This window comes from Lontra canadensis, unplaced genomic scaffold (genome assembly GCF_010015895.1).
Source record: "Lontra canadensis isolate GAN:19392208 unplaced genomic scaffold, GSC_riverotter_1.0 scaffold33, whole genome shotgun sequence".
Classification (NCBI taxonomy): Eukaryota; Metazoa; Chordata; class Mammalia; order Carnivora; family Mustelidae; genus Lontra; species Lontra canadensis.
The window spans coordinates 12,775,202-12,790,951 of NW_022631027.1; the positions used below are offsets into that span (position 1 = coordinate 12,775,202).

General features: G+C 37.8%; 1 protein-coding gene across 2 annotated transcripts in view; it reads right to left on the bottom strand.

Moving 5' to 3' along the window:
* Positions 1 to 1,246: 1,246 nt before the first annotated feature.
* FRRS1 (ferric chelate reductase 1) overlaps positions 1,247 to 15,750 on the bottom strand; it is a 45,772-nt gene continuing 31,268 nt past the window's right edge. For both annotated transcript variants that reach the window (XM_032867204.1, XM_032867205.1), the window contains exons 9-16: positions 10,485 to 10,598; positions 9,032 to 9,144; positions 7,373 to 7,459; positions 4,922 to 5,019; positions 4,610 to 4,668; positions 3,404 to 3,547; positions 1,986 to 2,047; positions 1,247 to 1,904 (exon numbers count right to left, since the gene is read on the bottom strand). In XM_032867204.1, coding sequence (XP_032723095.1) covers positions 1,812 to 1,904; positions 1,986 to 2,047; positions 3,404 to 3,547; positions 4,610 to 4,668; positions 4,922 to 5,019; positions 7,373 to 7,459; positions 9,032 to 9,144; positions 10,485 to 10,598 — 770 coding nt within the window. In that variant the 3' untranslated portion in view covers positions 1,247 to 1,811. The remainder of the gene's footprint in view (positions 1,905 to 1,985; positions 2,048 to 3,403; positions 3,548 to 4,609; positions 4,669 to 4,921; positions 5,020 to 7,372; positions 7,460 to 9,031; positions 9,145 to 10,484; positions 10,599 to 15,750) is intronic.

Below are 15,750 nucleotides of genomic sequence, written 5' to 3' on the forward strand. Positions count from 1 at the left end.
AAATAAAAATGAAAAAGAAATAAGAAACAAAGGAAGTCTTCTTTGCATTTACAGATTATAATTTATTTAAAAGAAGTTTATTTGCTGGCTAATAATTTAAAAAGTAATTTATTAACCTTTAAGCCCCTTATAATTAAAACCTAGAGGAAAATATTTTAGTACACATTTAATTTTCTATAGTAAAAAAATGTTTTTACTGAAACTACTTAAAAGGAAAATTTAAACTGTAAATAGCCTGGCACTCATAGAAGACGAACACAGAAGATTCACATCTCAACCCTAAGCTATGTACGATAAACACTTATATAAGGAACAAAACTGAAACTTCACATCATTTTACCCCATTAAAGATGTAGAATACACAGACAAGGATATTATTTACACCAAATGTAAATTAGGTCCTTGGACCAAGCAGAAACTGTAAGACAATCAAAAAGAACACCTAAAACATAAAATATGCCTTCCTAAATATTTTTTTCGTTATGTCCAGTTTTGCTTGCTTCCTTCGCTTAAGATATAGTCATTTGTCACAGCATCAGATGAATGTAAATGGAACTACCAAGCAACTTTACAAATAATCATAGATCGGAAACAAACAGAAATGTAACCAGAAAAATAGTAACAGTCCCTAATTTCAGTTTCTAACTCACAACCCCAAGCCCCTCACACTTCCCAAAAAGGCAGAAACTTTTCAAGTAAAGATTGGTGAATTTAAGGGAAATGCCACACCATGGTATTACTTATCTAAGTACTAAAAATGAGTAACAGCACAATGAAACAGGAACAAAGCATTACTTTGGTATTATGGCGCCACCCACTGGCTAAGAAGTCCCCATAGCAAATATGAAACCCAGCCGTTAAAAAAAGAGATTATTGAAACAGGAAGAAAAATAACACTGATATTCTAATTCATTACAGCATCAGGAACTTCTAACAAAAAAGAACCATCCATATTATTTATTATTACAAAGAAAGAAGAGTAACTGCTAAATATATTCACAAGGGTAAATTTTATTACTTTTGAAATGCAATTCTACAGTCTCCAAAAGCTAGGACTTAAATCTTAAGAGTCAAAACAATTAATATATAAAATGTCCTTTCAGCCTTGTAACTATATAAAAATACAGTCTTAAGCAGAAGATGCACACTTGCATTTCACTGCTAAGAAAGAAATTATAATATTCATAATATATTTAAATGTTAATATATTTAAATATAATTTAATATATATATAAGATATATATATTTAAATGTTAATACAATGGAGTTAGCCCCATTTCCACCTTTACCAAAGAAGTGAGAGAATACACAGAAAAAAGGACATGTTCAAAAAACTGGACTGAAAAACACAGTGTGCCCCCAAAAAAGTCCTAAGAAAGACCATTCAGATAAACTAGCATAAATTTTTCCTTAAAACAGCACCTTTATAGTCCAAAATATATTCAACTTAATACAATCTCCATTTCCTCCAAATGACATCATTTCTGTCTTTCCAAATAGTTCTTCTCTTAAATGCCAGCATTCTAAAAATCTTATCATGGAAAATACCTGAGAGTCATTTCTCCTCAAGGACAACCTCCCCTGGTAACGCTCAGAATCACACATAAAGGTTTTACGTCCTTTTTAGAGTCCGTAGGACCCTGCTGACAGTGGATTTCTAAAGACCACACCTCAGAATTCCTCTGCAGATGTGACCTGCTCTTCCAATTCAGAACTCATGACTACGCTGCAGGCAGTCAGTACAGGCTTCAAGTTTCTTTGGCTTAATGATCATTATCATCTGGTCTGCAAAAGCCAAGGTCTTTGCTTGCTCAGAGTTGGTTGATTGCAGATAAGAAGATGATGAGAAAAGTCACATTCCCACAGATATAAACTGCAAACACCACCTTTTTAAAAGCATGACCCTGGAAGAAAAATTGAGACGTGAAAGAAAGAAACAACTCTCATCGAGGTTTGTGTCAATAAATAAGAAAAGGGGGACTTACTTCTGCTTCAGCTACAGTAAATGACTGAAGGATCTGAATTCTGGCATCATCCAATATTTCAACTGTGAAAAACAACAACATAAGTTTGTAAGGCCCATGAGTACGCCAGTAAACTAACTCAAAAAAAAAAAAAAAAAAAGTCCTAATGTGTAGCATTTGTTGATTTCCAGGTATATATATTCTCCCATGTCAAGCTACCAAACGTTGCAAACTTCCTGAACATGTGAGGTTCTCACAAATTGGGACAAGCTGGCTACGGAACATATTTGTCGAGAGACTTAAAATATGCCCCTTCTCCTGGTCAGTAAACATCATATCAAAGTCTTAACAAACAACGTTTTAAGTACATATGTATTTTAAATAGCAAGCCATAATTCAGTGGCCATCAGAAACCCTATGGATGTGACTTTATTGTGAACCAAAAATGGCAGGATAGATATTTAGTACTAGCCTCCTAAAAGTTGCCCGGGCTCCTAGATTGAAAACTAAAAGGTCCTATTTTTAGAAGTCCCCCTTAACTTATCATTTAGGAGGCTGGAACTAAATAAGACACAAAGGACACAGCTCAGAAGCCCAGCTAGTTTAAAGTGTCACGCAGTCTCTACTAATGTCTCCATTCCTAATAGCTGTATCTGTATCTTGACCCTGCCTAAGGTCCATTTGGCACTAAGATCGATATGGACTTGCCATTAGAAAGTCTGGGTAAGGGGCACCTGGGTGGCTCGGTGGGTTTAAGCCTCTGCCTTTGGCTCAGGTTATGGTCCTAGGGTCCTGGGATCGAGCCCCGCGTCGGGCTCCCTGCTCAGCAGGGAGCCTGTTTCCCCCTCTCTCTCTCTGCCTGCCTCTCTGCCTACTTGTGATCTCTGTCTGTCAAATACATAAATAAAATCTTAAAAAAAAATAGTTTAAAAAAAAAAAAGAAAAGAAAGTCTGGGCAAAAGAAGTTTTTCCCATCCCACTTGCCTAGTTAGCTAGCTATATATGATGTAGATGGCAACCGAATTGTTAGCACATGGCAAGTTTATCAAATAGGCAAAATCTGCGTGCAGCTCTGCCCTGTGTTGACTTTGGACATCTCTTCTTCCTCCACTTCTGGGTTCTCTTAGCTCCATGCATTCAGGATTCTCAGTGTGGACGGGCTCCAAGTCAGACCAGCATGCAACATAATAAGTATTTATAACAAAAGACTTCTTCCCTAAAACCTAAGATCATTACCTTTTTTCCCTCACAAATTCTAATGAGTATCAAAACCGCAAGGGCAGAATATTTCCATGAGTTCTAACACTGACTAATCACCACAGACATTTTCAGTGAGCTACCCTGTAAGAGTCAATCATCAGTATCTACAAAGTAATTACATTCCTGGAGTTTGTATGAAGGTGATTCTATATAATAACATGGCTGTTTGAGCACGTTACCTTTTCGAGAAAGTCGGTAGGCATGCATCTCCAGAACAATCTCCGTCCCAACATGCCAGGCTACAAAGCCAATCATTGCATAGGTTTTCCATGGGCCAGGAAGATCTAGTCCTGGTAAATCCATTCCCAGGAACATTGCTGCCACTACATGTATAAGAAAAATGTATCTATTCAAATGTAGTCCCCCTCAAGAGAGGTAATTATGTGAGTACATGTGTGTGTATTATATCAAGTAAAACACAACAAAAGAGTTTATGAGATGAATTAGACTAATGTTTAAGACCAAATAATAAACTTAGTCTTTTTTTTTAATTGTAAGACGAGAAACGGTAAGATGGGAAATTATACTTATGATCTACAAATTGTTTAAAAAGAGACGCTCAAGGGGCCCCTGGGTGGCTCAGTGGGTTAAAGCCTCTGCCTTCGGCTCAGGTCATGATCCCAGGGTCCTGGGATTGAGCCCCACGTTGGGCTCTCTGCTCAGCAGGGAGCCTGCTTCCTCCTCTCTCTCTGCCTGCCTCTCTGCCTACTTGTGATCTCTGTCAAATATATAAATAAAATCTTTAAAAAAAAAGAGAGACGCTCAAACTTTCCAAAAAGTTTTTTAAGTCTGCAGTGTAGGAAAGGGAGAAAAGTATGGAAATCATTGCTGACTATCCTCCTCCTTCCATGAAGAACCCCCAAAGACTATCAAAATGTAAGCATAGGAGGTGTCAGTTTAGGTATTTATTATACAAAGCATCAAAATATACTGGATAACCATACTTGACTTCTGAAAATCACCCTTCCCTGGAAGGTACCATCCCCATGGAGAGGACCTGCAGACAGAAGACTGGGACATCGCCAGACCACCTCAGCCCAACTTACAAATGACCCTCAACTTGAGCATTTGGCCATTAACATAGCTTGTTCTGTGGGCAAAGGCAAATGCTAAAAAAAAAAAAAAAAAAACCAAAAAAAAAAAACACAAGAGCCTTTGAAGAAAAAGTTTTAAAGCCATTTCAAAAACCTTAAACTTAACACTGAAATAATGACTTAGTCACCTCTAGAAATTACTTTCTAGATTTCAACGTTTAAGGCTGATCTCTCCTCAACAACCAATTAATCCAATTACTAATACATCTAAAAATCATTTAAGCCAAATTACCACCTGCAATATAAACCACCAGCAATTATATACGAGTAAGTGGCATCACAATCACTTACCTGCTATTATTCTAGCAGCTGTGCCCACACTCCAGTGAGTCCAGTTAAACATTTGCCTTCTACCAAATAAAGAACCAGTCAGCATTCTCAGAAGTGACAGAACTACAATTAATTCCCAAGAGAATAAAAAGCATGCAACTTCCCTTATTGCCTAGGAATTAGGTATCTGAAATATGTTTTAAAACCCTTTAAAGTAAACATAGTTTATCACTGAATTTTACAAAATGCAAAGTGTTTTTACTTAAAAAGGAATTAGTTCACCAAGTAATGATATCCACGTTAAGACCATTTATACAGAAAAACTGTAAGTACCTTGGGTCATGTAAAGGAGGCCTGAAGGCTGCCAAAAGAGGCTGAAGAACTGCTAAAATCGTCACTATGCAACCAAGGTACGGATGATAACCTGCATACTGAACAAAGTTACATCATTTTAATGGCCTCAATCTCGCCCAGCAAATTAAATCCTCAAGTTAAAAATAAGACGCACAGATGATGTATTCTTAGCGTTTTTCTGTCGCTTAAAACGTTTACTAATAGAACAGGACCATTCACTGAGAACCTACTGTATACCAGGCATGTACTTTATATACATTATTACTGATGCTCACTACACTGCTTGACACTTATTAATACCCCACTTATGGGGGACTGAGGCTTAGAGATATCAAATAGTGTGTCCAATGTGTAAATGGTTGTGGTGCAGTCCACGCAGAGTGCTGCCTCACCCCCATCAGGATGTTAGATGATTACCAACACCCGTACAGCCCACCTAGGACTAGTTAGTATCCCCATGCCAAGAGCAACCACCCCGGTGTACGGTAATTTTGTTTAGAACTCTGTGTTTCCCTGAGCTGAAGGTTCTAGATGATCCTTTGTAACTCAACTGCTTAACAGAGCCTTAGTCACTCAATAAACATTGAATGAATGAATAACCCATGTAGCCACTGCATGAAAATCTCAGGTCCTCGGTTCAGAATGGAGGGATAACCTGAGAAAAAACATCAACAAAGTATCTCAACACTGTCAGCTCCACTCCTCCCTTAGAGATGCCACATGCCTGCTTAAAACAGCAGATGGTTGGGTCAGACCACTTGGCACAATTATTCCACTTAAAAACTTAGAGAAGGACTAAGGGCATGCTCTAACCTGTGACATGTTTAGATGGGGGAACATTACGGTCTGTTGTCACTCACTGCCATGCGTGGGCAGGCTCTAAAATCTGTGATCTAGAACAAGGGTATAATGGTTTCTAGCTCATGATGGGAAGCTTTGGTCAACCGGAATAAGCTGACAAAAGAACATTATAAAAACACGCTCAAGTTATGGCCTCAGTTATATGAAGATAAAATTATAACCAGGACCATGGAGAGGGAAAGTGCCTCTATTTCATAAAACCACAGTAACAACAGCAACAAAATTCCTGTATGTGCTTAGAATGTGCAGGGAACTATCCTAAGTTCTTTCAGCTAATTAATTCTCAATTCTCAAAAAGCCTGTGAGGTAGTTATTATAATTTCCCCTTTATACAATCCGATTCACTAACTGCAAAGACTGCAAACTACAAAACTTACAAAATAAGCAATACCCTTGTCCCAAATACCTGCATAAAGTAAGGTTCTGCTGTCTAGGCTCATATCAGAAAATCATCACCATTTCCTTTTTAAAAAAAACAGGCTGACCAATTTAGAAACTACCTAAAAAGCAGGAGGGAGGCCTCCTAGTGACCCACTATTTATCAATCTTGCCCTTATAACAACAGTCCAAACTGAAATACTAAAGTTTGAGATCGCATTCTGGCCAGCTATAAAATTGGAAAACTGTCATGGAAGCACAGATCTGACCTCAGGTATATCACTTATTCTCAGTAAGCCTTCCTCATTCATTCATTCTTTACTGAGGACTTACTATATACCAGAAGCTGCTCTGGGTGCTTAAGATACACCAGTGAGCATACCAGTAAATATCACTGCTCTGTCATTAGCTTACTGGCAATCATAGTATTAGAGAAAAACACTTACAGTGTTCATGTTCCTTAGATATCACACTGTGAATTTTCACCGCTCCATAGTGAGAAAATTCACCCAAGCTATGTAGAGTCTCCATAACATTGGATGCAGCCTATGGGCGTCTGGGTGGCTCAGTGGGTCATGATCTCTGGTCTCTGCCTTCAGCTCAGGTCATGATCTCTGGGCCCTAGGATTGAGCCCCGCATGGGGCTCTCTGCTCAGCGGGGAGTCTGCTTCCCCCTCCCCCTCTGCCTGCCCCTCTGCCTACTTGTGAACTCTCTCTCTGTGTCAAATAAATAAATAAAATCTTAAATATATATATATATATACATATATATATATATATATATATTTCATTACCAAGTAATCTGCAATGACAACCTCGCTCTCCCCCTCACCCCCCAGCCATATGGAATAGTCGCCAGATGATTAAAAAAAGAAAGAGAGATGCAAGCAGAAATATCTTTTAAGCTCTCCTCCGAGAATGAAACAGCAACCTTTTTTGGCATCAAAATGAATTTCTAGGGGCGCCTGGGTGGCTCAGTGGGTTAAGGCCTCTGCCTTCTGCTCAGGTCATGATCCCAGGGTCCTGGGATCGAGCCCCACATCAGGCTCTCTGCTAGGCAGGGAGCCTGCTTCTTCCTCTCTCTCTGCCTGCCTCTCTGCCTACTTGTGATCTCTGTCAAATAAATAAATAAAATACTAAAAAAAAAAAAAATGAATTTCTATAGAAACAACCTGTTTAAGAGATACCTACCGAGCTCCAGCCTCCTCTGTAAACAAAAGGCAGAACAAAAGCAATGCAGGTAAAGGTGGTGGTCGTGAACATGAGCGCCCGATGCACCTGCAATGGTGAAATGGCACCAGGAGAATTCAATTAACTAGGAAAGAGGACGAGGATGGCATTGGCATTACCGTGGGGTGGCATTCACGGAAGGCACGCATTCGATGAACATCTAATCACCATTTGCATTAAGTTAAAAAAAAAAAAGTTTAGTAAACGACTGAACTTAAACTCTGAGCTGCCATCCTCATTATTCAAAAGCATTTGCCATGACTTCACCTGCATAGAGCAGCAGGAATGACTACTTCACACATGGACCACAACTACTTGCCAAAAGTCCTTCATTTCCACCACCAAGGACAGAGCTCTACCGGATACCCTGGGACAGCAAGGAAACAGGAAATACTGTCTCCTGAGGAGCTTAGCACACAGTGAGCAGATGAGAGAAACGTACATGAAATGTCAATTCATTGTCTAAATTATACGAGTGGAAGGACACTGTCAACTGAGTACGTCAGGATAAATGGTGCAAACAGAAACTGTCTCAGGGAAAGGAGGACACATAATCGCTCTATGTATCACACTACATATAGACACATCCGGATTTGAAAGGCAGTAGAGAACTGAACTGATAAAGTGGAGACACAAAGATTTTTCCAACTGGGAATATCCATACGAGCAGATGAGAGAGACAGACAGAGACAGAGAGAGAAATCAAAGGCAGAGACAGAGATGAGCAAGGCACATAGTAGTAGAACATATAAAACAGATGGACCCCACCAGCCAATAGTGAGAAACCAGGCTAGATAAGGTAAGTCTTAAAGGCTACCAACATATATCAACATAAAGTTTCAAGAATACCCTTAAAAGTTCAAACTGTTTCAATAAGCAGCATTTTCTCAAAAGCAGACTTGTACCTTCTATCTCAGCACAGACTCACTCATCTTCCACTATATGTGCAACATCTATAGTCCACGACATGCGAAAGGGAAGGTTTGTTTTGCTTTGTTTTGAAGCAGGCTTATTGACTCTTGTCTTTCTATTATGAGACTGCCTCTTCATCCCATACAAAGGGGAAGCATGAAAAGAAACACTTCTAGCTCCTCTTCCCACCCACAGAGGAGATAGATGATCTTGATTAGTGAGTGAGGGACAGTCTAACATTTGCAGGCATCAACCACAGGACAGGCCCCTGTTTGGAAATGCATTAACCCCTGCTACTTCTGTCTTCGGCTTTCCCATCCTCCCTGACCTAACTGCACTCAGGGAGGGCAGTGCACGAATGCTCCTGCAGGCTCTACCCTCGGCCAATAGACACGTAAGTCAAATCTTTGGGTCCCAAAGTTTATGTTACAAAGGGATGCACATGACCCTGAGACCTTCTCCAATCCGGCCTGACCCTCATAAAGCTGTCTCTATTTTGACCACCACCAAGCGTCTTACATCTCTTCTCAACTGGTTAGAAAACCAAAGGGCATACTGAAGGAATTATTAAGATTCCACAACTACAACTAGAACCATACACACACACACACACATACACATGGGAAAGAAACCTACATACTGCGTATGTCTTCATGTCCCAATGTTCAAATAATATGGAAATTGCATTCAACTTTTTCTCCCGCCTACCTGAAACCAAGCTGCTTGACCAAAGAAAGACTTTGACCAAACAGATTTGAAGAACCGAGCAGCGAGCACACCTATGCTCACGGTAGTCATCCATGCCACAAACATTAAGGCACCTGCAGGTGGGAAGACAGAATGGCTGACATCACAACCCAAGCTGTTTCTTAAAGACCACACCAAATGTTCAGAACATAGAAAACAACTAAGGAAATACATTCAATAAACATTAAGTATAACCTAAAAATACCCCGCATATCATAGCTTCTACCACCACCACTACTACTTCTCATAGCTAACACTTCCATCACTCCTACCGTGTGCCAGGCACTGAGTGTTTTATATGTATTACTCTAACTGATCTTTAAAACAATCCCATTCAGTAGTTATAATGATTATTCTGCTTTTGCTGGATGGGGAAACTGAGGAAGAAAGAAGTTAAGTAACTCGCCTAAGGTTACAGAGTTGGGAATCGAACCCAGTCTGGCTTCAGCAACTGTGCCCTTAACCAGGACAATAATACAGCCCTTCTGCAGGTCTACGAGCACCTTCTCACTTCTCATTCCAAAATAGTGAAAAACAAATAGGCAGATTATGTGCAAAATCCGATTACTGTCCCCCTGGAGCTACTTGTAGAAGCAAATTGCCAATAATAAAATTATTTTCAAGCTTAACTATGATGACATTTATTAAAACTCTACTGGACGGAATAACTCTGGAGAATATAAAGGAAATATATCAAAAAAGGACAGATTCCCCTCCCCATACAAATATACACTTCACTATTCCCCTACTTTTAAATCCCATCTTTTCAACAATAAACCAGGCTACTTTTCAAATGGAATCAACTTTCATCTGCAGAACCAGAGCATGTTAGAGTTTTGTTTTAGGCTACTGCTCTTCCAACATGGTTAATTTCATTATTTTAATCATTTAATCATTTCATGTTTAAAATCATCATATGTATAGCACTGAGTAATTTGTATACTCTTAATTACTTATATGCTGGTCAGTTCTTCAACAAAACTATATCTTTGAAGCCAAACTACTGTTAGACAATCAAAATCACAAAGCACTCTTCTATTACAAGCCTTCATTTTAATAAATGGCCTAATTAAGGTGCCACAAAAATTAAGTTGATTAACCCAGATACTCAACTCTGGCTACAGCTAGAAATGACTAGGGCACTCTTTAAAAATTATGGATGTCTTAAAAGCTCCATTAGTGATTTTAATGTACAGCCAGGGTTAAAACCACTAATTTTCTCTACTTTCCATTTTTAATAAAAAGTTGCAAACATTAAGACAGATATTGCTACCTGCAAATATTAATATTTAAACATGGAAGACTGATAAACATTTGGTAAATTATACCCACCGCCATTCCTAATCCAGCCAGCACTGGGTCATCAGGTAAATTTACTGCACAAAGTAGTAATAATACTTCCCATGTAACTTACCATGAGCCTTCAGAAGGAATAAAGAATGGGATCCTCCCACGTTCTTCGGATCGTCTGTCACATTATGTTTTTCATATGTAATCAAAGGTTGCTGAGAGTGCTTATAAATTCGACCTGAAATTTCAAAGGCAGAAAATGAAGAATTACTTCCTCAAGAGAAAAGGCATGGAAAAACAGTGGCATGGCACAGAAACAGTCTTTCTTAAGGTGCTAAGAAATAAATAAATCTCATCAGGGATGACACTCATATGCAAAAGCCATGTAAATGTATATAACAGTACACACGATCATCTTGAAACATGTTAAAGAAATAATTTAGCCAATCAACAGCTGAATCACCATGAGGACGAGGAATGGAGAAGTTATGCTGGAACAGCTGGTGGTAGGCAAGAAACCAGTCAAACACTGTGAAGTCAAAATGATCACTGACAACATAAAAAACACTGAAAATGTCAAATATAATTCTTCAAAAATACTAATACTTTTAAAAATCTGGAATCCTAGACCAAACTAACAGAAACTGGACCTGGACAAAGTGGGTGGGTAGAAGACAAACAAAAGCATTTTGATGCAATATTGTATTACGTGGCATATGGTCAATTTGGACTGGCTTTGACTAACGAATCAAAATCCCAAATAATGGTGATATAAACAAACTGAGGATGTGTTATTACTTATTATTCATGAGATTACGTCTGTGAATGTGTAGAATTAGTTTGGTATGTGAGTATGTATGTGCGGTTGTTCATTCTGGGAATCTATCCTACAGAAATACTCCCCTTTTGCCCACAGATATATACACAAGAATGTCGATAAAAAGCTGTGGGTTTTTTGTGCTGGACCAAAAAAAAAAAAAAAAAATTAAGCAAGTTAAATGTCCATCATTAAGAGAATAAATGTAAATGATGGAACACACATTGTTTTTAGAATACAACACCAAGTGTCAAAAAGAATAAAAAGAATTAAGAAATCTGATAAAACTGATATACAGGAATCTTTTCTCAATGAAATAAGTACTAGACTACTGATTACATCTCAGTAATTTCCAAAAAGAAATAATTATACAAGATACAGGTTATATTATATCCAAAATGCAACAAAACAAAAAATGAACAAAAAGCTAGGGGAAAAAAAAAGATCTACCTAGATATTTATACAACTACTCTTTGAAATAATCCTGGAGCTAAATAGAAAATCAAAATTTAAATCATAAGCCTTATTTAAAATGAGTTAACAATGAAGATACTTCCTATCAAAACAAATGTGAGGGGCATGTGGGTGGCCAGTGGGTTAAAGCCTCTGCCTTCAGCTCAGATCATGATCCCAGGGTCCTGAGATAGAGTTCTGCATTGGGCTCTCTGCTCAGTGGGGAGCCTGCTTCCCCTCTCTCTCTGTCTGCCTCTCTGCCTATTTGTGATCTCTGTCAAATAAATAAATAAAATCCTTTTAAAAAAAATGTGATACAATCAAGGTACATTCAAAAGAAGTTTTTATCATTTAAAAAGCATTTATTAAAAAAAAACACTTAAAGTATTGAAGTCATCATTTAATTCAAGAGGTGTTTACACCAACAAAATATAACCCAGGAAACCAGAAAGGAAGATGGATTAAAAATAAAGGTAGAAATTAACAAACTAGTAAGTTAAAAAATGAAGTCTATAAAAAGCCAATGAAATCGACTGAGTTTTTGGCAAGTCCAACCACAAGATAAAAAGAAAGAGCATAAACAGTATTAGAAATAAAAAGGGTAGCACACCTGCTGATATAGAAGATACTCTAAAATTATACAAAAATGCTACACGCTACTTTAATTAAGCCAAAAATATTCTAAAATCTAAATGAAATGGATGAATTTCTGGAAAAATCTTAAATTAGAAAACTTCACCAAAGAAGCAGTAGTAACTGGAAAGCACTAATGATAGAAAAATTTTTTAAATTAATCCCTAAAGGTTCAGACAGTTATTATGTGGATGAGTTCTAACATACAATTTTAAAAAAAAAAATTTAACTTCAAAAATTCTTATTTATTTAAGCTCTTCTAGAGTTCATTCTATGAGATTAGCTAATACTGAAACCAAAACTAGACATGCATGTGCACACACATACACATTCCCACAACCATAGACCAAAATCAATTACAAATATAGATGCAGAAAGTTTAAATAAAATATTAGGGATTCAAATCAACTGTGCATTAAGAGAGCTATAAAGCATAGCCAAGCAAAGTTTACCCTGAGAGAGGACTGTTTGCGATTCTGAAGTCTATAAAAATAGTGGTAAAATATTATCTCAATTGCTGCTTGAAAGATATCAGATGAAATTCAGCACATGTTCATGTAAAGAACTCTGTAAAGTTAGGAAAAGATAATTTTCTAAGCACCATAAAAGACATCCACCAAAAAAATACAATAAACAGGACACAACACTGAATATCAGAAGCATTCCCATCAAAACCAGGAACAAGACAAGAATGTTTGCCACATCACCACTACTGGTCCACATTTTTCTGGGATAAGTTGAAGAGGAGAATTACCAAGCAGGCCCAGGCCAGATGGGCCCAGAAGATGTAAAGTTACTAACAATAAGCTAGAAGCCCTATTGGGAGCAAGAGATAACCAGCTGCTTCTGCTTCTGTAAACAGGTTTCCCACCACAGGCTCCTCGCACTACTGCTCCCAACTAAAGCAGCGCTCCCCACCCCCGCCGTCCCCCCCCCCTGCCCCCGCCCCTCCCTGCTCCCCCTGGTTTAAACCCACCTACCAGCAGTCAGCTTAGCCCTTGGAACCTGACTGCCTGGAGTCCCCTATAAAACTCTACAACTCCATTGTCCAGGGCCCAGAATTTTGAGCACAAGCTCATCTGCGGGTGTAAAATAAATGAGCTCTCCTACTTCTCCAAGTGTCAATTGGTCTCTCCCTGGTCTGATTTTTACTTTTCCACAACAAAGTAAACAATGCAATGAAACAAGAAAAAAAAATAAGGACTGCTGAACCTTGTCATTATTTGCATAAGACTTTATCTAGAAAAAACAAAAAAAAATCAACTGGCAAAATAGATGACTAAATTCAAGACAAATATTCAAAAATCAGTAACTTTCCTATACACCAACAAATTTAGAAAGTGTAAGAAAAATAATCACACAAGAGCTTGTATTAGAAATCTATAAAATACATAGAAACAAAGTAACAAAAAATATATAACCTATATGAAGACATGAAGAAAACCACCAGATTTTATCCAATATATTCCTGGATAGAAAGACTCACTATTGCAAAGATATCGATTATTCCCGAAATTAACCTAAAATTTCATTGCAATTCTAATCACAAGCCCAATACGATTTTCAATGGAATCTGACAATCGTTTCTAAAGTTTATCTAGTAGAACAGATACACAACAAAGAGGCAAGAATTCCTGAAAAACCAGGCCAGGAGGGGAATCATGCTCTATCAAAATTCATAACCTTTTATAAAGCTACTGTAATTTCAACTGCTACAATAATAAATTAATGGAAGAATAAGCTAGAAATAATTTGATTTACTGATAGATGTTTGGCATATAATAGAGAGGATTTTGGGGGTGCCTGGGTGGCTCAGTGGGGTAAGCCTCTGCCTTCAGCTCAGGTCATGATCTCAGAGTCCTGGGATGGAGTCCCACATTGGGCTCTCTGCTCAGCGGGGACCCTGCTTCTCCCTTCTCTCTCTGCCTGCCTCTTTGCCTGCTTATGATCTCTCTCTCTCTCTCTGTGTGTGTCAAATAAATAAATAAATAATCTTAAAAAAAAATAGAGAGGATTTTTGACGTAGCAGGGATAAAGTGAACTATTCAAAAAATGGTTTCAGGACAACTGGTTATTTGTTTCACAAATACTGTTATATCATGGCTTGTTTATAACAGAGAAGATCAGAGAGAAAGCAGAAAATGAGAAAAGCTTTATGTAACGAATACCTAGAGAAGACAGTCAAGAAGAAAAAGACAATAACTATTGAGAATTATATTGAATTAGCAGAGTTGTGGTGATGAAAACCAGACCACAGTCCGAACAGCCTGAGAGGCAAGTTGGAAGAAAGTATGTGTAAACTCTGATTCACTGCAGGCCCACGGGCTAACCAAGAACTTAACTTCATTAAAGCAGAAGTCCATTATAATTTTGGGATTCCTTTGTATGGCTCCATCATAATCTTGGATTTCTACTCTAAGGCAGATGGAGTTTGTGTTTAGTACAAGACTCTATGATATTACGTGATGTAATTATTAAATAACCAGTCATTTTGTTAAACTGTTAAATTTGTTAAATTGTTAAAATAACCAGTCATGTGATGACAGGGTCTCCAATTCCTGAATTATTTAAATCAGTAGATTTCCTAATTGTGAATTACTTATTCACCCAAGTGAGTTCTATCATTTCCCATGACTCCTTATTTCAGGATAGGACAGTATCAGCATTCTGGGGGGGTGGGGGGTGGAGCCTGGACATTGGGATCATAACTGGAGCCAAAGGCAGACGTTTAATGACTGAGCCCCCCAGGTGCCCTCAAGTCTTAAAAAAAATTTTTTTAATTAAAAAAAAATGAGTCTATGCTCCTGATATACATATACTTTAGTTAATAAACATATTGATGTACTATTGTCTTAATGCATTATGAGCACTGTAAAATATATTAAAATAGAAATTTTTGAGATGAGATCAAATCAATCTAAATAGAAGCTTCTAGCGTTGTTCCTTGTATCCTCTAGACTGTCTTACAATGTATATACCTTATTTGGGAGAACCCTGTCCTGGAGTAATAAGTTATCAAACCACAGTATATAAAACAATCACCTGGAATGTTTGTTAAAAATACAGATTCCAATCACCAATGACAAGAGATTCGGTGAGTCTAAAAGCTGGAGTTTGGGAATCTACATTTCCAGCAGTCTCTCCAAGTGGTTAGGAATAAGTTGTTTGAGGCCACACTTTGAGAAACACCACAAAAGATAGAGATTCTCCCCACCATACCATCAGCATAGCAACACCAGCTGGAAAGGGAGATACAATGCTCCATTCTACATCTACATTATCCATGAACTAGAGTTTTCTAGGCAAATATTGGAACTATCACTTAAAATATTATTGCTATCAAAATGTATTCCAATTTCTACAGTGCTACCCTAAGAAGAAATTTTTGGCATTGTCACACATCCCCCTCCCACACACACATAATTTATTATGTAATAGAATTCATCCACTTAAATGAAACTGCTTTTCCATTAAGATGTAAATTTTT